Source organism: Pongo abelii, chromosome 1 (genome assembly GCF_028885655.2).
Source record: "Pongo abelii isolate AG06213 chromosome 1, NHGRI_mPonAbe1-v2.0_pri, whole genome shotgun sequence".
Classification (NCBI taxonomy): Eukaryota; Metazoa; Chordata; class Mammalia; order Primates; family Hominidae; genus Pongo; species Pongo abelii.
In genome coordinates this window covers 180,249,614-180,274,196 of record NC_071985.2, presented here as the reverse complement: position 1 = coordinate 180,274,196, position 24,583 = coordinate 180,249,614, and the positions used below count along the sequence as shown (strand labels likewise).

Sequence of the window (24,583 nt, the reverse complement as noted above, 5' to 3'; positions counted from 1 at the left end):
CTGGGCAACAGAGTGAGACACCATCTCAAAAAAACAAAACAAAACAAAAAAAACAAACAACAACAACAAAATTAATTTTAAAAAGTTTGAGAGTAAGTTGCAGTTCTTTCATAGTCACTACAGTGATAAAAATTGGGAAGTTAATATTGATATGATACTATTATATAATCTACAGACCTCATTCTAAATTTCACCAGTTATCTCACTAACATCTTTTTCTGGCCCAAGAGCCCTCATAGTTTTTCTTTTTCAGTGTTTTCTTGCCTCCATTTATGCATAGGTTATGTGCATGGGTTTTTTTTTTTTTTTCTCCATTTGAACTTTACTCTCAATTTGCTGAGCTCCATAAAAAACCTTATTGGTATTTTTACTAGGATTGTATTAATCTTGTTAAATTAATTTAGGGAAAACTGATGTATTTATGAGGCTGAGTTGTCCTGTCAAAGAACAGGGATTATCTTTTTATTTATTCAGTTCTGTCTTTGTGTCTTTCAGGAGTGTTTTAAAGTTTTCATCATATGTTAGTGTTTTATTTCTTGTTAAACTTATTCCTAAATACCTTCTTTAATTCCTTTAATCATCCTTGTTGCTGCTATTGTACATGGACTTTTCACTGGTGTTATATCCTCTAAACTGGTCATTACTTGTGTATACAAAGGCTACTGATTTTTTTTTCCCCCCAACATGGAGTCTTGCTCCATTGCCCAGGCTGGAGTGCAATGGCATGATCTTGGCTTATTGCAATCTCCATCTCCTGGATTCAAACAATTCTCCTGCCTCAGCCTCCCAAGTAGCTGGGATTACAGATGCGTGTCACCAAGCTTGGCTAATTTTTGTATATATATATATTTTAATTAGAGACATGGTTTTACCATGTTGGCCAGGCTGGTTTTGAACTCCTGACTTCAAGTGATCCACCTGCCTCAGCATCCCAAAGTGCTGGGATTACAGGTGTGAGCCACATGCCCGGCCGGCTATTGAGTTTTATATATTAATCTTATGACTTGCTATCTCACTGAAGTTTTTAATTTTTGAGTTAGTTTTATATTGATTTTACTTATAGGGGTTTCCACATATGCAGCTATATTATATCAGCTGCAAAAAGAGATGGTTTTACTACTTCTTTGCTCATTGTAATATTTGAACTGACTTATCTAATTGTATTTGCAAATACCATCAGTACAATGTTAAGTAGCAGTGGAAGACAGTAAGCATCCTTGTCCTGTTCCTGATCTTGGTGTTTTCTTTTAAGTAAGGTACTGAGTTAAGCACATAGATATATCTATTATATGTTGAAAAAGTATCCGTCAGTGTCTATTTTCTTGAGTTTTTTTTTTTTTTTCCAGGAATGGGTATTGAATTTTGTAGCTTTTCCAGTATCTATGGAGATAATTGCATTATGTTCCCCACTTAGATCTATGGCTAGACTATTTTAGCAATGAATTCCTAACAGTAAACCAAGTTTGCATATCTGGAATAAATGCCAGTTGATCATAGTGTATTGCTGTTTTTAACATGGAATTAGGTTCTGTTGCTATTATTTTATTTAGTAATTTCAAATCATTATTTGTAAGTTATATATATATATATATATTTTATTGTTATCAAGTTTGGGTGTTAATTTTATACTAAAGAAATAGGGGCCGGGTGTAGTGGCTTATGCCTGTAATCCCAGCACTTTGGGAGGCAGAGGTGGGCAGATCACGAGGTCAGGAGTTCGAGACCAGCCTGGCCAACATGGCGAAACCCCGTTTCTGCTAAAGATACAAAAAAAAAAAAAAATTAGCCGGCATGGTGGCGTGCACCTGTAATCCCAGCTATTTGGGAGGCTAAGGCAGGAGAATCTCTTGAACCCGGGAGGTGGAGGTTGCAGTGAGCCGAGATCATGCCACTGTACTCCAGCCTGGGTGACAGGACAAGACTCCGTCTTAAAAAGAAATAGGAGCCACGCGCGATGGCTCATGCCTGTAATCCCAGCACTTTGGGAGGCTAAGGTGGACGGATTACCTGAGGTCAGGAGTTCGAGATCAGCCTGGTCAGCATGGTGAAACCCTGTCTCTACTAAGAATACAAAAAAATTAGTCAGGCGTAGTGGCAGGCGCCTGTAATCCCAGCTACTCAGGAAGCTGAGGCAGGAGAATCGCTTGAACCTGGGAGGTGGAGGTTGCAGTGAGCCGAGATTGTGCCACTGCACTCCAGCCTGGGCAACAGACTGGGACTCCTCAATTAAAAAAAAAAGAAAGAAAGAAAGAAAGAAATAGGAAGCTATTTTAATGCTCTGAAACAATTTATGGAACATTGAAACCAACTGCTTTGTAGGTTTGGTAGAATCCCTTGTGAGATAATCTGGGCCTGGTTCTTTTTTTTTGGCTTGGTAGTTGCTTGGTAATCTATTTTTTTTTTTTTAATGTTTAAACATTCTATATCCAATGGGGCCAATTTTGGTAGTCTGTAGTTCTCCAGGAAATTATCCACGTCATTTAGATTTTCAAATCAATTTGTATAGAAGTCTGAAAAGTAGTATTTTAACAATGTAAATTTTTATTTCTATTTCAATGATATTCTCCTCTTGTCATTTGTTTATTTTGAGATGGAGTCTTGCTCTGTTGCCCAGGCTGGAGTGCAGTGGCGCTGTCTTGGCTCACTGCAACCCCCACTGTTGCTGTCAGTTGCTACAGGATTGAACAAAGGGGGACAAACGCAGAAATGAAGAGAAAGACAAAAAGATCTGTTTTGAAAGAAGGGGCCAGGGGCCTCCTTGCTTCTAGTGAACAAGCACCCTGAGCTTTTACAGCCATTCATATTTATTAGGTAGAAAGAGCAGGGAGGCAGAGGTAACTGTTAGTCCGCTGCTTGATTTATCACAGGTACACACAATTGCTTTCTTTGTACAACAGGCTTCCGATGTTCCTATAGATAATCACAAGGAACGCTGTGCTTGGGTTGTGACTGCCCTCAGCACCCCTTCTGGCAGCAGATGCAATTGTCAATTTTCCAACATCCTGCTTTCATCCAGTTTCCTGTTTGCTCATATAGCCTCCAGTGGTATAGTGAGTCAGTCACGACCCTCATTCTTTCGGCCTGTAACACTCTGCCTCCCGGGTTCAAGCAATTCTCCTGCCTCAGACTCCTGAGTAGCTGAGACTACAGGTGCGTGCCACCATGCCTGGCTAATTTTTTGTATTTTTAGTAGAGATGGCGTTTCTCCATGTTGGTCAGGCTGGTCTCTAACTCCCAACCTCAGGTGATCGGCCTGCCTCGGCCTCCCAAAATGCCAGATTACAGGTGTTAGCCACCACGCCAGCCTCTCTTGTCATTTATTCTTTGTGTGCATTTATGGTTTCTCCCTTTTCCTTTGATGGAATTAGCTGGTAGTTTGTCTATTTTGTTAAATTTTTCAAAATAACAGGATTTTGATTAATTATGTCTATTCTTTCTATTCTTTACCCTCATTCATTTCTTCATCTTCCTGGTACTTTCTTTTGGTTTACTTTGTTCTTATTTTTAGTTTTTTGACTTGGAGAATTTAATATTTTATTTCTTATTAATATAACAGCTTTATTGAGGTATAATTCATATATCATATAATTTACTCTTTTAAAATGTACAAGTCAGTGATTTTTAATATATTCACAGAGTTGCATGACCATCACCATGATTAATTTCAGAACATTTCATTAACCAAAAATGAAACCCTGTACCCATTAGCAGTCCATTACCTCCTCTTCTAGTTCCTGGCAGCCACTCATCTACTTTGTTTTTCTTTGGATTTGCCTATTCTGGACATTTTATATAAATGTACAGTTGGCCCTTGAACAACAGGGGGTTTAGTGGTACTGACCTGCACAGTCAGAAATTCATGTATAACTTCTGATTCCCCCCGAATTTAACTAATAGCCTGCTCTTGACCAGAAGCCTTAGTGGTAAGATAAACAATCGATTTATACATATTTTGTATGTTACGTATATTATATACTATACTCTTATAATAAAGTAAGCTAGACAAAAGAAAATGTTATTAAAATCATAAGGAAGAGAAAATATAGTTACTATTCATTAAGTGGAAGGTGATCATCTTAAAGATCTTCATCCTTGTTGCTCTTCTTCTTCATCATTTTCTTGTTGAGTAGGCTGAGGAGGAAGGGGAAGGTTGGTCTTGCTGTCCCAGGTGGCAGAGACAGAAGAGGTGGAAGAGGAGGCAGAAGAGGCAGGCATACTTGATGTAACTGTCACTGAAAAAAGTCCTTATAGTGGACCCATGCAGCTTAAACCTGTGTTGTTCAAGAGTCAGATATAATCAATATGTGGCCTTTCTGGATACGGTGGTATACACCTGTAATCCCAGCACTTTGGGAGGCTGAGGCAGGTAGATCGCTTGAGCCCAGGAGTTCAAGACCAGCCTGGGCAACATGATGAAACCTCATCTCTCCAAAAAACACAAAAGTTAGCTGGTGTGGTGGCACATGCCTATAGTCTCAGCTACTTGGGAGGCTGAAGTGGGAGGACTGCTTGAGCCTGGAAGGAGGAGGCTGCAGTGAGCCAAGGTCGCACCTCTGCATTCCAGCCTGGTTGACAGAGTGAGACCCTGTTTTTTTGTTTTTTTGTTTTTTCTAAAAAGGCCAGGCGTGGTGGCTCATACCTGTAATCCCAGCACTTTGGGAGGCTGAGGTGGGGGGCTCCCCTGAGGTTTGGAGTTTGAGACCAGCCTGGCCAACATGGTGAAACCCCATTTATACTAAAATACAAAAATTAGCCAGGCGTGGTCGCGTGTGCCTGTAATCCCAGCAACTGGGGAGGCTGAGGCAGGAGAACTGCTTGAGCCTGGGAGGTGGAGGTTGCAGTGAGCCAAGATTGCACCTCTGCACTCTAGCCCGGGTGACAGAGCTAGACTCCATCTCAAAAACAAAACAAAACAAAACAAAACAAAAAAAAACAGAAAAAAAAAGTGGCCTTTTGTGACTGGCTTCTTTAAGTTAGTATATTTTCACTGTTCATTCACGTCCTAGCATGTATTAGGACCTCATTCCTTTTTACTGCTTAATAATATTCCTTATGTCATTCATTTATTCTTATTAATAAATGGTTAGTGGTATATATTTTCCTGATTACTGTGTTAAATGTATCACATTGATTCTGATATGTAGTATTTTCATTATCATTATTTTCTGACAAGTTCTATAATTTCCATTTCTATTTTCATTTTTTACCCAAGAATTATTTCATGGAAATATTTTTTAAATTTCCAGGTGGACTTTTAATTTTATTAGTAATTTCTAGTTTTATTGCCTGGTGATTTGAGTGTGTTGTTTGTAGATTGAGGGGATTCTTAGTTCTATGGTGCCCTCTTCTGTAAGTGTAGTAGAATGGGGTCTTGCAATACTATCCAGGCTGACTGTTTTTAGGTGCAATCATGGTGCACCACAGCCACAAACCCCTGGGCTCAGGCAGTACTCCAGGGCTCAGGCAATACTCCTGTCTCAGTGTCCTGAGTTGCTGGGACTACAGGTGTACCTTGTCCTCTTTTGCTGCTTTTCTCCTTCACCACTCAATTGCACCATACAAATGTCCTCTTACATACAGATATCCTCTTTTGCTGCTTTTCTCCTTTACTACTCAATTGCACCAAAAGGGACTTTGCCCTTTCATTTTGCTTTTTTTTTTTTCCTCCCAGAACCTATACCTTTAAGATTCCCACCTCAGATCTCCTGTGTTTTTCAGCCCGTTCCATATAGTCATGGTTTGATCTATAGGAATATTTTCTTGGTATTTTCACACTTGGGGAGGAGGTCTTTCTTTTCTTGGTAGTTTAGAGCAGTTGTTGGCCTGCCATTGTCTCCCCTCTTCTCTGCACAGTTTCCTCAGCCTGCCCTTGTACCCTTAAAGGTTTGTGTAGAAATGTGAGCAGTTGTTGGCTGGGATTTGATCTTATATATTTTTTCTTTTCTTTTTCTTTCTTTTTTTTTAACTTATAGATAATTTGAAATTTGGCATTTTCTATTTTCTAGTTATGCTGAGAGTATGATTTGTGCTATTTTATTTTTTCTGGTTATTCTGTATTGGTTTTAGAGGCTATAGAGAGACACAGAATTTTTTTTTTTTTTTTTTGAGACAGAGTCTCAGTCTGTCGCCCAGGCTGGAGTACAGTGGTGTGATCTCGGCTCACTGCAAGCTCCGCCTCCCGGGTTCACGCCATTCTCCCGCCCCAGCCTCCCGAGTAGCTGGGACTACAGATGCCCGCCACCACGCCTGGCTAATTTTTCTATATTTTTAGTAGAGACGGGGTTTCACCGTGTTAGCCAGGATGGTCTCGATCTCCCGACCTCGTGATCCGCCCGCCTCGGCCTCCCAAAGTGCTGGGATTACAGGCATGAGCCACCGCGCCCAGCCGAGAGACACAGATTTACGTGGCCTCCATTTTTCCTCAATTACCTGGAAATCCTGTTGCTGGTGTGTTTTTAAGTGTATATATTTTCTCAAGTTTTACATTGCTTAGAATAATTGGACAGTTTTTTAGTCTAAAATTTGAAATATAAATGTACACTATTTTAGTGGAAATGTCATTGTAGGGAACAAGGGCCTTGACCCTCTGAAGGTTCACTGAAAATCACTGACATGAGGCAGATTAACAGGAGAAAAGGCATACAAATTTATTTAACGTGTGTACACGTGAACATTCAGAATGGAGACTCAAAGAAATGGGAAATTGTCCATTTTTATGCTTAGGTTCAACAAAGTATGGAACAGCCGTATAGAAATATGATTGGACAAAAAGCATATGATCTAATGCTAATAGACTGAGTGGGAAAACCCAGTGAGGCCTGTCCATCTAGGTTCTTCTTGGCCTCTCTGAGCATGCATTCCTTCCTTCTGGGCATGGGGCAGGTCCCTTTCTGGAATGGCGGTCTTATGACCCATAGTCAAACAAGATAGGTCAGATAATTTGTTTATGGCCAGTTTTTACATAGAAAGGTGGAGGAAGTTAAAGTAATATTTCTAGGTTTTATGACTGGCTTTGGGGAAAAGGAGTTCTTGTTTCTATGACCTGCCTTGGGGAAGAGGGATTCTAGTTTCTATGGTTAGCCTCAGGAGAGAATGGGCCTGAGAGACAGGAGGGTAGGAGAAGATCAGTGAAAAACTTTTGCTTCTGAGGCTATCATTTTGGGGTATTGTTTCTTTATTCTTCATTCAACAGATTTCTAAATGAATTGTAGAATTTTATATAATTTAAATTGTTATTTAAAATTGCTGTTTGTGAATGTTGTGAATGTGCACTAGAAATGAATATGTAAGAAAGCTTATAGTAGTTTAAATCATTTGTAGAACCAGCCAATTTTGTGGTTTCATAATTAAATTATAGGATATTAAAATAGTTTGACATAAAGGCGTAGCTTTTGAATAGCCAAAAATCTTAATTGGCAATTCAGAATCAGTAGTCAATAAGCCCTTCATCAGTGCTCAGGCTTAATAAATATGTAAGTGACTGGCAGAATATTTTTCAAGGGGATGCTATCTTTTATTGATTAATCAGATCCCATGTTACGAAAAAAGGAAGAAAAGATACGAACATTATTGAACATCTCTTATAACAGACACCATGCCAAGTACTTTACTGTTTTAGCCACCCTTCTTTCTACCAATCTATGCATGGATTGCTTGCAAATCTAATAGAGACAATAAAGCATGTGTACTTCCTAAAACAAGGAATTTGTCACCAACTGAGGCCACCAATCCCAATTTTTAGGAGATTCCAATTGTTACAATTCCCTTTTTCATGTTGAACCCAAATCTCTCACCCTATGGTTTGCATCCATGGTCTTGTTTTTGTCTTCTGAGAATGACAGAAAAAGCCTATTTTACCTTGTAGCCCTTCAAATATCTGAAGCCAGCCTGACCCTATATTTAATTTCTTCTCTTAACTACTCTCATTAGACTTGTTTCATAACCCATAACCAGTCTAATTGCTGTACTGTGATCCCATGTAAGCTATTCTGCTAGTCACATCACACTATGAAATCTCACTGAGCTTGAGGTTTCTCATAGTTGTTGCTCCTTTTTGCAGGTTGTTGTGGGAGTTCAAGAATAGAACTGAGTGTTTAATTTATATTCTCATCCATCCTATTGATAGACCTTGTTGAAATTCAACATTATAGTAGTCCCTTCCAGCTTTAGGTTTGGTGAGAGAGCCTCTAGTTTTCTTACCCACTTTGTAATAGAAATATTAACAAGACCAGAGCTGAGGTTAGAAGTTAGTGCTAGAAACTTTTCTCTAGGTCAATGCATTAATTAATGCCTGTTGTTTCACATGAGTGTAATATTGGGAAATGCTTCATACTTTAATCCTCTTCTAGATGGTCATAATGCACATAGTGCAATAGTAAAGGCTCCAAATGTCTTACAGTAAAGACATCTGTTTAGCTTTGTTTAACCATAGTCTAAACTTACTTGACAGAAGAACCCTCTTTTTTTTTTTTTTTTTTTTTTGGTAACACCAAAAAGATAAAAATGAAAATAACCCCCCAAAATCCTGCACTACAATATTTCCTTATCTTGTCCAAAATGTTTTGAGAAATTTCGTTAATTTTATTGCTGCTATCCAGATACTATGTTTTCTTTGATCTAACAGTCAATTCAGTCACGAAAAGATAACATATAATTTGACTTGTCTTATTCTTATTGAACCCATATTGGCTTCCTCCTGATCACTATTCTTTTTTTGAGATGGAGTCTCACACTGTCACCTAGGCTGGAGTGCAGTGGCACAATCTCGGCTCACTGCAATCTCCATCTTGCGGGTTCAAGTGATTCTCCTGCCTCAGCCTCCCAAGTAGCTGAGATGACAGGTGTATGCCACTATACCTAGCTAATTTTTGTGTTTTTACTACGCCTGGCTAATTTTTGTAGTTTTACTAGAGACGGAGTCTCACCATGTTGGCTAGTCTGGTCTTGAACTCCTGACCTCAAATGATCCACCCACCTCAGCTTCCCAAAATGCTGGGGTTACAGGCATGAGCCATCGTGCCTGGCCCTGATCACTATTTTTATTGTTAGAAGATCACAAGTGTGGAATTTATCTTCTCTTTTTATTAGAATTGAGATAAGATTTGCTTAATTATATGTATGTCATTTTTGCTCTGAAGATCATCCTCCTTGATAGAGAAGAGAGAGATAAAACAGACATGGGAACTTTGTACTTTACTGTGCCATTAATATAACATTATCAGCTCTAATTGGTGGCTTTCTTTTTTCTTTGACCTTTACAGCACCAAATGAGAATTCAAAGCATATTTTATTCTGTTTTGTCTTTTTAAAAGTAGTAAAAAAATTTTTTTGTGTGTGTTTTACCTCATTACTGTACTTTTTTTTGTTTTCCTGACATGATTATTTAAATTTTCTGTTAAGGAATTTAAAAGGCATACATATTTCTTATCAGGATATAACTCTTCTGAAAACTTTTCTGTTATATCATAAGGAAAGGGAGGAAGATGAAATATCTTATCATGCCCTGGAGGGTGTGAGTTGTGTAAAATTCTCTCAGTCTAGCGTACTGGGGTGTTTGACAGACTCCTAGAGGAATTGTAGTGTTCTCCTGCCTTGAAACCACTATGTTTCTTGTTTTTGAAACTGGGTTCTACTTATTTGAATTAGAATAGATCAGTTTGAACTGTTTTTATCTTATGTGCCTATTAGTTGATTCAGTTCATTAATTAGGCCCACATTTAATTATAAATAAAAATTTTTTGAGGGAACAGTGCTGAAGTCTTTAATACTGATGATATATATGAAAGGGAAAATATGGAAATATTTAGCAGAACACTGAGTACCACTGCAAGATTTGTTAATAAGCAGTGGTAAAACATTCACCCACTGGTAGATGTTTGCTTTCTTTACAGGAACAAAAATTGAACACTTTGCAAAAATTGGATGGAAAAATCATAAACATTCAGTTAATAACCCGTAAGTATTTCAGAGACATGAAATAATGAAAATCTGGGTTATCCTACTGTATAATATGCAACTTTATACTTGAAAAGCAAATGCCGAGATCTCAAATATATTAACTAGATTGTTTTATTTTTTTCTTACAAAAGGCTTATACGCAAGTAAACTTTTGACAACTTTTCAGTTCCAGTTTTTGGCCACTTTATATTTGGAATATCATTTAAGCTAATGACTCTTTTTTTTTTTTTTTTGAGACAGAGCCTCACTGTGTCACCCAGGCTGGAGTGCAGTGGCGTGATCTCGGCTGACTGCAACCTCTACCTCCCTACCTCCCTAGTAGCTGGGACTACAGGAGCCACCATGCCCAGCTAATTTTTTTTTTTTTTTTTTTTTTTTTTAGATGGCATCTCACTCTGTCGCCCAGGCTGGAATGCAGTGGCATGATCTCGGCTCACTGCAACCTCCGTGCCCTGGGTTCAAGTGATTCTCCTGCCTCAGCCTCCCGAGTAGCTGGGATTACAGGCACCTGCCACAGTACTGGGCTAATTTTTGTATTTTTAGTAGAGACAGGGTTTCACCATCTTGGCCAGGCTGGTCTTGAACTTTGACCTCGTGATCCACCTGCCTCTGCCTCCCAAAGTGCTGGGATTATAGGTGTGAGCCATTGCACCCAGCCTGTATTTTTAGTTGAGACAAGGTTTTGCCATGTTGGCCAGGCTGGTCTTGAACTCCTGACCTCAGGTGATCTGCCTGCCTTGGCCTCCCAAAGTGCTGGGGTTACAGGTGTGAACCACCATGCCTGGCTATTTTGTACATTTATTTAAAAGCTCCATTAGCCTTAATTGATGTACTTGTATAATATTATTAGCTCAAAAGTTGGCTGAATTGCAGGTCATTTGATTTTGCTTTTAAGGAACTAGTATTCTTTAATTTGCCAGGAAACATAAATATGATATTCTGTTTTAATCCCCACTGGTCTAACACCAACTGGGTATATTGCAACTCAATTCCGGCATGAAGTGCCTGGGAGTTAATGCAAACTCCATGAATTAAGGACCCAGTCCTCCACAAGACTGCTCATACATCAGACATTAGCTGCAAGTGGGATGCCCATGCCACCCATATTTTGACCAACTGGCCACAAATCCAGGGGCTCCCATGCCTCCCTCAGGTTCAATAATTCACTAGAACAACTTACAGAACTCAGGAGAGTACTTAAAATTACAGTTTTATTGTAAAGGATATAAATCAGAAACAGTCCAAATGAAGAGGCATATAGAGTGAGGTCTGGGAGCATCCCAAGCAAAGCTTTCTTGCCTTTTCCCTATGGAGTCAGGGCATGTCATCCTCCGGATACATCAAGATGTTCACCAATCAGGAAGCCCCGCTGAACACCATGTCCAGATTTTTTACTGGGGCTTCATTATGTCGGCATGCTAGATTAAATCACTGGCCACATAACTGAACTCAATCTCCAGCCTTCCTCTTCTTCTCAGAGGTTGAGCTGGCTCAAAAGTCTCAACTCTGTAGTCACATAGTTGGTCTTTTGGTGGTCAGTCTCCCATTTTCAAGATAACAAGGCCCACTGTAAGTGACATCATTAGCATAACAAAGACACTTCTATCATTCAGGAAATTCCAAGGGCTTTGGAAGCTCCAAGCCAGGAACCCAGGACAAAGATCAAATTTTAAAAAATAAAACATACGGTATTTTAAGAGTTAGGATTTTTTAAAAGGTCAATTCAGATGACACTTATGGCTATTCATAAAAATCTGTCTTCTGGTTGTGAAAAGAATATTTACATATTATTCTGTTTCTAACTCTACAACAAAAATTACAGTTGCTATCTCACATTCTGTAACTAATATTTATTTTGTATTTAGGTATTCCCAGTTCCAAGGTGAATACAGTTTAGATGAAGTGATGGCATCTAAAGAAGTTTTTGATTTTTTGACTATCTTACAATGTTGGTAAGAAAAATATATTTTAACATTTAATGAGGGAAGTAACTGCTCCCCTTCCTGCCACCCCCCTGTGGTTAAACCTTAGGCTCTGTATCTGGGCGGAGCTTTCACAGAACTCCTCCCAGTGCCGTCCCCACTCTGGGTCACTTCACTAGAGTACCCTTACTTCTTACTCCTGCCTGGAGACAGACTGTCTCTTCTCTTGGAAAATGACGTGTTTTACTTCTTCTTGCAGGAATGCTACCTACTTTGGTGATTTCAATTGTATTTACTCATTAAACTGTGGCTTGGGGGCCAGTGGAGCCCAAAGCATTTTGTTTTCCCTGCTATGTACTTCTACTACAGGAAATTCTACTCTATAATAGTAGCTATGAGTAAAAGTAAAACAAGGAAAAATTCATAGCTCTAATGACGATAATAGTTGTTTCTTGCAAAGTGCTTGACAGTATCTGTCTCCTAGACAATTGAGTGAGTACTGCGTAGCTCCTGCCTGTGTCCTAGTTAACACCTGGCTGTGCCCTGTAGATACAGGCCAGGATGGAAAGAAATAAGTCGGGTCAGCTTTTATTTGTTGTGATATGAGGGTCTGCCCATTTAGAAAGTCTAACTGAACTCCCAGAAGGCTTCTTGTGTTTGCTACCTTCCATCACAGTTTGCTGTAAGAAAAAGATCTATTTAAGATCTCGAGAGTCTTAACTAAAGCAGATGGTTTAGTATTCCCAAGCTATCTTTTCCCAGTTTCCAAAAGGATTTCAGGACTGAGTTATTTGGAGATAGCAAAGTTGGAGGTGGGGCGGTCTGTAGTAGAATCTTTATTGTACTAGGATAGGAATAACCTTTTGGACTCACTCCTCAGAAGATGCCTTATGCATCTCCAGAGGCAAATTGGTGATTCTTTGCAAAAGAACTTTCTGGGGCTCAGCGCGGTGGCTCACGCCTGTAATCCCAGCACATTGGAAGGCTGAGGCGGGCGGATCACCAGAGGTTGGGATTTCAAGACCAACCTGACCAACATGGAGAAACTCCGTCTCTACTAAAAATACAAAATTAGCCAGGCGTGGTAGCGCATGCCTGTAATCTCAGCTACTCAGGAGGCTGAGGCAGAAGAATCACTTGAACCTGGGAGGAGGAGGTTGCAGTTGCAGTGAGCCAAGATCACACCATTACACTCCAGCCTGGGCAACAAGAGTGAAACTCCATCTCAAAAAAAAAAAAGAACTTTTTGGGACTCTTGGATACCAAGTAGTGATTGACAACATTTAAGTTCTTGATAGAGGTTCAGTCCTCAGGTGGGAAGCATGTGTGATTTACAACTGTAGATATCACAAAGAAGACAATCCACTGACCAGCAAGCATATTTGGCCTTTCCTTTCACATAGAAGGAACTCCTAGTCTGAAATCCTCTGATCAGTTGCTACTGGGTGTGGAGAATTATTTTTACTTCCTCTTAGTCCCACTTCAGATGGTGCTGCAGCAGCAATTTTGGCCAGTGAAGCATTTGTACACAAGTATGGCCTGCAATCCAAAGCTGTGGAAATTTTGGCACAAGAAATGATGACTGATTTGCCAAGCTCGTTTGAAGAAAAAAGCATTATTAAAGTGGTATGTCTGAGATTCTATTTGTTATTTTTATTTTTAAGATAGAGTCTCATGCTTCTTGTGATGGAGCCATGCATTATTATATAATAACCTTTAATTAACTAGACATGCTATTTGTCATTATTTTAAGTTGACTATGCCTAGAACTCCAATCTTACAGAGTTAAGGGAAAAATGATTGTTTTGTTTTGTTGTTCTTTCTTTTCTTTCTTTCGACAGGGTCTTACTCTGTCACTCAGGCTGCAGTGCAGTAGTGCGATCTCAGCTTACTATAACTTCCACATCCCAGGCTCAATCAGTCCTCCCACTTCAGCCTCCCAAGTGGCTGGGACTACAGGCACATGCCACGACTGCCGGCTAATGTTTGTATTTTTTGTAGAGACACAGTTTTGCCATGTTTCCCAGGCTGGTCTTGAATTCCTGGCTCAAGTGATCCACCTGCCTCAGCCTTCCAAAGTGCTGGGATTACAGGCGTGAATCACCACACACTGCCACAAAGATGATTTTAATGAACTTTCTTGACCCTCAGCACTTTAAAAATTCTGATTAAAGATTGAGTACAAAATGGAAAAAGTAAAAAAGGTGAAAATTCAGACCTAGAGTTAGTTGAATATTTGAAGACATACACACAATACACAAAATTGCATGCTAAATTATAGTTTGCAAATGATTTTACAACAACACTGTGAATTGGAAAATGTTTTTGTAACTGCCCAAGATCACAGTTAGGTTGTGGCAGAGGTGGAATTTATATTTAGGTTTCCTGGTTATAGTACATTTTTCATTATACCACAGTTTTCTTTTTCTTTTTCTCTTTGAGGTAGGATCTTGCTTTGTTGCCCAGACTGGAGCGTGGTGGTGCGATCATAGCTCACTGCAACCTTTGCCTCCTAGGCTCAAGCAATCCTCCCACTTCAGCCTGTTGAGTAAGTGGGACTACAGGCACGTGCCACCACACCTGGCTAAATTTTTGTATTTTTATTTTTTGTAAAGACAGGGTTTCGCCATGTTACCCAGGCTGGTCTTGAACTCCTGGACTCAAGCGATTCACCTGCCTCGGCCTCCCAAAGTGCCAAAGTGCTGGGATTACAGGCTTGAGCCACCATGCCTGGCCTCACGGTTTTATTCCTTGAAGAGAAGTTATTTTATTATTTGAGGCCAAAGACATGTTAAGAGCATGGACTTTGGAAAAATGGTTTGAATCCTAGATGATCTTCTAAAAGAAGATCGTGTCACTTTATAGAGAAATTCTCCCATATTTTTCAGTGTATCTGACTCATAATGATCTGGTAATAAATGTCTTCAACTTGTTTATCACAACTATACATTGTAGTTTGACAGAAGTTTTGTAACTTAGCACAAGATATGCTCTGAGGAATTCTAGGTCCTTTTTATATATTTTATTTAAAAATTCTGTCATTTTTTAGTACAAAATTAAATATGTACATCCTTCTCCTAGATGTTATTTTATTTAGACTTTCTATGTAATATAGAATCAATTGACTGACCCTCCTTCCCTCCTTCCCTCCCTTCCTTCCTCCCTTTCTTTCCCTTTCCCTTTCCTCTTTTTCTTTCTTTTCTTCTTTTCTTCTTCTCTTCTTTTTTTGTTTTTTTTTGAGACAGGATCTTGCTGTTTCATCCAAGCTGGAATTCAGTGGGGTGTTCCTGGTTCACTGCAGCCTTGACCTCCTGGGCTCAAACGATCCTCCCAGCTTAGCCTCCTGAGTATCTGGGACCACAGGCACATACTACCATGCCAGGCTAATTTTTAAATTATTTGTAGAGACAGGATCTTCCATTGTTGCCCAGCCTGGTCTCAAACTCCTGGGCTCAAGCGATCCTCCTGCCTCAGCTTCCCAAAGTGCTTGGATTATAGGCATGAGCCAATGCACCTGGCCAAGATTTTAATATATGTGGTCAATTATCAGTTGTTAAGGTTATGCATCTATTAATCTCTTAAAATACTTGTTTAAAAGGCCCAGTTTTGGTGCCCTTTATTTATATATGGTTTTGGTTTTAGGTTGGCTTTGATATGAGTAAAGAAGCTGCAAGAAAATGCTATGAGAAATCTGGCCTGACACCAAATGATATTGACGTAATAGAACTTCACGATTGCTTTTCTACCAACGAACTCCTTACTTATGAAGCATTGGGACTCTGTCCAGAAGGTAACATCTTTGAATAGGGCAGATTAATTCAGTAAATTTCACTGAGAAAACTTCACTTTGACCGTTAGATAAAAGAATTCACTATTCACTTTTCCCTTAACATTGGCTCTGCCACACTGTGGGAGGTGAATGTAAGCTGTTTTGGTAGTGGACTTTTTAGAACTTGTGGTATTAGGCAGTACCAACACTAAGATGATGGAGTGTCCAAATAATTTGTATTATGATTATATTATTTGTCTGGAAGGCTCTTTTATCTGACCAAAATAGCTACTGCATCTTTTTTATGCTTATTCTTTGCATAAGATTTTATTCATTTGCTTTCAACCTATTTATGTTAATTTATTTAAAGTGTATCTCTTATAGGCAGCATGTAAGCAATAATTTTTTTTTGTTTTTTCGTTTTTCTCTCTGTAGCCCAGGCTGGAGTGCAGTGGTGCAATCTCCGCTCACTGCAACCTCCACCTCCTGGGTTCAAGTGATTCTCCTGCCTCAGCCTCCTGTGTAGCTGAGATTACAGGCACCCGCTAACACGCCCGGCTAATTTTTGTATTTTTAGTAGAGACAGGGTTTCACCATGTTGGCCAGGCTGGTCTCAAACTCCTGACCTCAGGTGATCCACCCACCTAGGCCTCCCAAAGTGCTGGGATTACAGGCGTGAGCCACCGTGCCCAGCCATGATAATGTATTTTTTAAAATCTACTTTGTTGATTTCTGCCTTTTAACTGGAGTGTTGAAACCTGTGCTGATAATGATAGCCACTAGCTATACTTTAGTCTTTGAAATGTAGCTAGTCCAAATTGATGTGTGCTGTTAAGTGTGAAGTACACATGGGGTTTTGGAGACTTAATATTGAAAAATAGAATGTAAAGTATTTCATTAATAATTTTTTTTTTTTTTGAGACAGAGTCTTGCTTTGTCGCCCAGGCTGGAGTGCAATGGTGTGATCTCGGCTCATTGCAACTTCTGCCTCCTGGGTTCAAGCGATTCTTGTGCCTCAGCCTCCCAAGTATTACAGTTGCGCATGCTACCATGCCCAGCTAATTTTTGTAATTTTAATAGAGACAAGGTTTCACCATATTGTGCAGGCTGTTCTCAAACTCCTGGCTTCAAGTGATACACCCGCCTCAGCCTCCCAAAGTGCTGGGGTTACAGGCATGAGCCACCTGGCCCACTGATAATTTTTTTATGTTGATTACATGTTGAATGAAAATATTTTATATATATATAAAATGTATATATTAAATAAAATATATACTAGAAAATTTAAAAGTATTGTGTGGGCATTATATTTGTGTTAGACAATATTTATTTAGATCATTAATGTAATTATTGATATAGTAGGATTTAGGTTGGTCATTTAATTATCTGTTTTCTATTTGTCCCCTGTAATTTTTGTTCCTCTGTGCCCCTCCTCTTGACTTCTTTTGCATTATTTAAATATTTTTAGTTGCCATTTCAACTTATCGATTATTTTTTTCACCATATCTCTTTGTTTTCTCTTCTTTGTTTATCCCAGTGGTTGCTATAGAGCATGGTTTATCAACCTTGGCACTGTTGGCATTTGAGCTCTATCATTCTTGTGATACAGCTTGTGCATGGTAGGATATTCAGCAATATCCCTACCTCTTATCTACTAAATGCCAGTAGCACCGCCCCCCACAGTTGTAACAACCATAAAATGTCTTCAAATATTGTCGAATATCTTCTGGGGGGTAAAATCTCTCCCAGTTGGCCGGGCACGGTGGCTCACGCCTGTAATCCCAGCACTTTGGGAGGCCAAGGCGGGCGGATAATGAGGTCAGGAGATCGAGACCATCCTGGCTAACACGGTGAAACCCCCCTCTACTAAAAATCCAAAAAATTAGCCAGGCGTGGTGTTGGGCGCCTATAGTCCCAGCTACTCAGGAGGCTGAGGCAGGAGAATGGCGTGAACCCGGGAGGTGAAGCTTGCAGGGAGCTGATATCACGCCACTGCACTCCAGCCTGGGTGACAGAGCAAGACTCCGTCTCAAAAAAAAAAAAAACCTCTCCCAGTTGACAACCACTGCGATAAGAATTATAGTATGCCTCCCTAAGCGTCTCCTTTGAGTTAATATTGTACCACTTCACATAAAATGTAGAAGCCTTGCAACCGTATAGGTCCATTCACTGACTCCCCTTTGCCCTACACTGTCACTTATGTTATAATTGTCATATGTGTTATATCTATTTACATTGAAAACCCCAACATATGATATTATAAGTTTTGCTTTCAACAGTCATACACTTAGATGTCTGTTATATGTCATGGGTAAAAATGTCACACATAATTTTAAAGATACTAAGAGGGAAAAAGTATTTTATACTTATCCAGATATTTATCATTTTTTGTTGCTCTTTCTTCATTCTTTAATACCCAAGTTTTTCTCTGTAATCATTTTCTTAAGCCTAAGGAACTTTTTTGTAGCATTTTTTATAAAGCAGATCTCTTGGAGATGAATTCTCTTAGTTTTCCTTCAACTGAAAATGCCTTTGCTTAACCTTAATTCCTAAAGGAACTCTGGGCTGATTATAGAATTGTAGGTTGACAGGTCTTTTAGCACTTAAAACATGTTGTTTCAGTCTTCTGACCTCCATAGTTTCTAATGAGGAGCCGTGGTTGTTCAAATTGTTGTTTCTCTGTATGTGATGGGCCATTTTTCTCTAGCTGTTCTCAAGATTTTTAGCAGTTTGATTGTGCCATGTCTAGGCATGGTTTTCTTTTAATTTATTCTCTGTTGGGTTTTCTGAGTTTCTTAAGTCTGAAAATGCATATCTTTTACCAAATTTGGCAAGTTTTCAGCCATTATTTCTTTAAATGTATGTTCTGTCCCAATTTTTTTCTCCTCTTCTTCTGGACTTCCAGTGATGCATGTATTAGACCTTTGGATATTGTCCCATAGGTCCCTGAAACTGTTCACTTTGAATCCCTTTTCTCTCTGTTCTTCACATTTGATAATTTATGTTGATACATCTTTAAATTCACTGACTCTTCCTTCATCTTCTTTCTACTCATGAACCATTCTAATGAGTTTTCTATTTCAAATATTGTATTTTCAGTTCTAAAATTTCCATTTGGTTCATTTTATAGTTTCTATTTCTCTGCTGAGAGCTTACATCTTTTTGTTCATTTCTAGTGGGCTTTCTTTACCTTGTAGTTCTAACAGCTGTTTTAAAGTCTTTAATAATTCCATAATCTGGGCTTTCTTGGGTTTTGCATCTGTTGATTGTCTTTTACCTTGAGAGTATTGGTTACATTTTCTGATTCTTTGTATAGCAAATAATTTTGGATTGTATCCTGGACAGGGTGAATGTCCTATTATATAGATCCTTTGGAGAATGTTGATGTTTTTGTTTTAGCAAGCATTTAAGCCAGTATGTTCTGACAATAAGTTCTGTCTTGCCTTCTGAGGGTGGTGGTTAAAGTCTTTGCTCAGCTCTCTAAACGTATGCCTACGTCAGAGTCAGCCTGAGACTTGTACAGGTCTATATACAGAATTAGGGGATCCTCTTCTCTGGCTGTCTCCACTGTGGACTTCTTCTCTTACTCTCCAGCCTGCAGAGATTTCTTTTCCTAGTTCCTTTGGTTAGGAAGATGGGGTTTCTGTTAGAGTTTTAGCTACCTTTGCTGCTTCTGCTGCCATGCTGTTCCAGGGCTGTGCTCAACCTTGGGGCAAAGCTGTTGAGAGAGAGAGAGCCTAAAAAGAAAAAAAGACAACCAGGACCTCACCCTTATGCAGTGGCTTCTCCAAGTTTTGACTTGCTCTATAATCCCCTTGCTTTTATTTACTTTTCAGAGTCCTCAGGTAGTTTATTTTTATTTTTATTTTTATATCCAGTGTTTTCAGTTGTAATCAAGCAAGAGATAAACTGTAGTGAACATATTCTGCCTAATGTGGAACTTAATCTCAAAGTTAAATATTTTATATAGATACAGATATAAAATGATTACTTTCTTTTTTTTTTTTTTCCTCTGAGATGGAGTTTCTCTCGTTGCCCAGGCTGGAGTGCAATGGCGCTATCTCGGCTCACCACAACCTCTGCCACCTAGGTTCAAGCGATTTTCCTGCCTCAGCCTCCCGAGTAGCTGGGATTGCAGGCATGCGCCACCATGCCCAGCTAATTTTGTATTTTTAGTAGAGACAGGGTTTCACCATGTTGGCCAGGCTGGTCTCGAACTCCTGACCTCAGGTGATCTGCCCACCTTGGCCTCCCAAAGTGCTGGGATTATAGATGTGAGCCACCACACCCAGCTTTTCTTCTTTTTTCTTTTTTTTCTGAGACAGAGTTTTGCTCTTGCTGCCCAGGCTGGAGTACAATGGTGAGATCTCAGCTCACTGCAACCTCCCCTTCTCGGGTTCAGGCAATTCTCCTGTCTCAGCCTCCCGAGTAGCTGGGATTACAGGGGTATGCCACCACGCCTGGCTAATTTTTGCATTTTTTTTAGTAGAGACGGGATTTCACCATGTTGGTCAGGCTGGTCTCGAACTCCTGACCTCAGGTGATCCACCCACCCCGGCCTCCCAAAGTGCTGGGATTACAGGTATGAGCCACCACGCCTGGCCAAAATGATTACTTTCAGACTTATACTCCTTGCTTGAACTGCTTCTCCAACCTCTAGACTCAAGAATCCAGCTGCCTACTTTTTAGGGGTTTCTTCAGATGTCTCATAAGCATCTCAAACCTAAGTCCAAAATTGAGCTATGGATATTTTTCAAACTTTCTCCTCCCTCAGTCTTCCCCATCTTCCTGTTGCTTAAACTGGAAACCATCAGGCTTGAATTCTTTTCTCTCTCTCACAATCATCATTAAATCTATCTCTAAGTCCTGTTGGCTATGGACTCTACCTTCAAAACAAATTCAGAATATGACCACATCTCACCACTTTTGTCACTGCCAGCCTAGTGCAGAACAGCATCGTTTCTCATTTATATATTGTTGGAGTCTTATGGCTGGTCCCGTGCTTCTGCCTTGTCTCTCCAGACTGAAGCTAGAATATGCAGCAAATCAGTTCATTAATTCATTCAAAACCCAGTAGTTTCTCAACTCACTCAGACGAACAAGCCAAATATGATCTGTCCTCCTTACTCCCCACTCCCATCTCTGATTTCCTCTGCTTTTCTCTGAATCTTCTACTCTGCTGCAGCCACATTGGCTTCCTTCTTCAAGCACTGGAAGTTCGCTCCTGTTTCAGGGCTTTTGTTCCAAACATACGTGATTTGCTCCCTCACTCCCTTCAGGTCTTCGACTGATGTCCTTCTCAGTGGAAGCCTTCTCCGATCACTTTGTTTGAAATATAAACCACTCACTTCCGTCTTCCTTGTCTCAATGTGTCCTATACCCTTTTCCTGCTTTCTTTTTTCCCTTGGCATTTATCACCACTTTACATATTTCTTTACCTATTTTATATATTGTCTGTCTTTTCCTCACCCCTCTCCCCACAATAACTTAAACTCCATGATAGTAGAGATTTTCGTTTGGTTCACTATTGTATCCGTAAGTTCCTAGTTTAGTTTTTGTCACAGAAGAGGTATAATAATTGTTTTCCAAAAGCATATGCATTTGTTTTCCTATCTATGCTAGGTGAGAGCGTTCATTTACAGTACTTTAATTTCTGAATATTTTTAGTTGATGAGTTCAAGATAACTTCCCTTTGGAATCTTTTAATGCTTTACAAGATTGTATATATTATAGGAAAAGTGTAGTGAATTATTCACTTTTAGGGGTTAGCTTGTGTTTAGTTTGCTATTACTTGCTACAGAAACAATATTTAGCAGTTTGTAAGTAGCAATAGTAGATAGATTTATCTCTTATGACTAGAGCCTCAGAGCAATTTCTAAGGTAGAAACATACCAAAAAATAAAAGAGAGAATGCCTTAACCAATGGTTTTATCTATGACCTAGATTTAAAGCCAAATTAGAAGTGTCAGTCATCTAAAATCCTGTGATTAGTGTATTTCATTTTACCAACAGAGGAACTTTTGTTTTTGAAGGCAATATAATATATTAGCTGAGAACACAGGCTGTGGAGCCAAGCTCCCTGAGTATTAATCCTAGATCTCTTGCTGTTGCCTTGTTTGATTTCTTAATATCTCTGTCTGTTTTCTCATCTAGGAAATGAGAATGATAGCACCTACTTCATAGGATTGAATATTAAATTTTATAAATAGTCATCTCTCAGTATCTGTGGGTTTTTTTTCCTAAGACCTCCCACAGATACCAAAATCCGTGGAAGTTGCTTATATAAAATGGCATAATTTTTGCATATAACCTATGCACACCCTCCTGTATACTTTAAATAATCTCTAGATTACCTATAATAACTACATATCACTTCATTCACATGGATTCAATGTAGTACTCAGCACATACAAATTGAAGTTTTGCTTTTTGTAATTTTTTTCTTCTGAATATATATATATATATATATATATATTTTTTTTTTTTTTTTTTTTTTTTTTTGAGACAGAGTTTCGCTCTTGTCGCCCAGGCTGGAGTGCAATGGCATGACCTTGGCTCACTGCAACCTCTGCCTCCCAGGTTCAAGTGATTCTCCTGCCTCAACCTCCCAAGTAGCTGGGATTACAGGGGTGCGCCACCATGCCTGGCTAATTTTTGTATTTTCAGTAGAGATGGGGTTTCACCATGTTGGCCAGGCTGGTCTCGAACTCCTGACCTCAGGTGATCTACCTGCCTCGGCCTCCCAAAGTGCTGGGATTACAGGCATCAGCCATGGTGCCTGGCCTCTTCTGAATATTTTTGATTTGTGGATGGTTGAATCCATGATGTGGAACCCATGGATGCTGACTATATATACAGAAAATAATTAGAACAAGAGCTGACCCAGAGTGAGTGCTCAAAGCTATTAGCTACCTTTGACAGCATTGCCACCATCATTACTATCATTATTTGGAGCATCCACATCTTATTACTTTATCGTAAATATGATGTGGAAGACAATTTTATACAATACATACATTTTTATTTACTTCTTAAGCATCTGGAAGAATGACCAAATGACCAGGAAATTGACAGGAACATTGAAGCCACCAAGCATGTGAAGTAATTTTTTCTTTAACCTTACTTTTGTGGCTCAACAGTGTTTTCAGACATTTCTTTTCATTTTATCAAAGTGCCTTTTTTCTCCTGTTTTTCCATATTTATTAAAAATACTTATATAGTATATAGCAGTACAAATGAAAATAGAAAAGAACACATTTTGGCAAAATTATGCATTTTTAAAGCTGACAGTTATTTTAGTTATAGCATTATATCCATTTCAGTTCTATTCTCCTAGTTCTCTGAATCTCTACCATATTTAGAGCAATTTTGGAAGCCAGAGAGCTCTAAGGAACTAATAGGAGCTTTTGTTTCATACAGGAGAAGTTCTGAAAATGTAAGTATTTATTACTTTTAAAAGTGCTTATGTCAAATTGTTGTTAGTTTGAACTGTTAAGAAATATTTGCTCCAAGAAATTCTTGGCTATATGGAAATCTTATAAAAGCATATCATTTGTTCTATTGTTACTATTAACATTTGTGAATATTATTTTTTCTTCTATAGGACAAGGTGCAACGCTGGTTGATAGAGGAGATAATACATATGGAGGAAAGTGGGTCATAAATCCTAGCGGTGGACTGATTTCAAAGGGACACCCACTAGGAGCTACAGGTAATACTACATACAGATTTCATACATTTTTAAATCATTTTTTCCTTAAGTGTGAATGAGTTAGTCTTTCATTTGAATGAAAGATTATATTCTCTGAACTTGGTAGCTGGTGCTTTAAATGATTGTTTAGCTGCAATATTTTTGATGTTCTGTTAAGTAGAACACACTTAAATAATCTTCATTAATTGATGAGAATTTGAATTAATTAAAACTAAATTCAGGATGTTTCCAAATAGAGATCTTACTAGACCTGCTAAATAAGAATCATTTGAAATGAGCATGTTATTTATATGTAGTTGTATACATGGTTGACATTGCATGGAAATTATTTTCTCTTGAGACACTGGACTAGAATTTATAAAGTAAGAATTTTACTATGGCTCTGCTGTTGACTGGCCGGCCGTGTGAAACTATTTTTATCAGTCAATCACTTTAACTTTTAATTCCTTAATTATAAAGTGACAAACTTGTACAATGCAGTTTCTTTTTTTTTTAAATAAAAAATTAAGCCCAAACCTCACCATGCAATTCCTTTTTTCTTTCTTTCTTTTCTTTTCTTTTTTTTTTTTGAGATGGAGTCTCACTCTGTTGCCCAGGCTGGAAAGAAGTGGCACAATTTCTGCTCACTGCAACCCCTGCCTCCCGGGTTCAAGCCATTCTCCTGCCTCAGCCTCCTGAGTAGCTGGGACTACCGGCTTGTGCCACCATGCCCAGCTAATTTTTGTATTTTTTTTTTAGTAGAGATGGGGTTTCACCATGTTGGCCAGGCTGGTCTTGAACTCCTGACCTCAAGTGATCCACCTGCCTCGGCCTCCCAGAGTGCTGGGATTACCGGCATGGGCCACACATGGCCACAACATGCATTTTTAATATATCACAATCTACCTTCAAATAGTGTTATGCCATTTTGTATATAATGTAAGACTTTTACAGCTGCCTATCTATTTACCTTCTCCTATCTTTTGTGTTATTGTTTCCATACACTTACTCCTAAGTATATTATAACCCCCACAATATACTGTTATTATTGTTGCTTTAAACAATCTAATATCTTTTAAAGAAATCTAAAAATTATGGGGATGATCAGTGATGTTATGGGAAGTGGCAAAATAAAAACATCCCAAAATCCTGTCCTTTATAAAAGTTTGGAGAACACTGGCAAAAATTGTCAAGATCAACTTTTTCCATAACTTTAAAAATTAACCAGATTTACAACAATCTGTT

The 24,583-nt window shown here is 38.9% G+C and overlaps 1 protein-coding gene across 3 annotated transcripts in view; it reads left to right on the top strand.

Moving 5' to 3' along the window:
* Positions 1–24,583, top strand: part of SCP2 (sterol carrier protein 2) — a 118,308-nt gene that overhangs the window by 37,497 nt on the left and 56,228 nt on the right. For all 3 annotated transcript variants that reach the window (NM_001132644.1, XM_054525784.2, XM_063713912.1), the window contains 5 exon segments: positions 9,891–9,954; positions 11,823–11,909; positions 13,355–13,505; positions 15,522–15,669; positions 23,252–23,359. In NM_001132644.1, the coding sequence (NP_001126116.1) occupies positions 9,891–9,954; positions 11,823–11,909; positions 13,355–13,505; positions 15,522–15,669; positions 23,252–23,359 (558 nt within the window).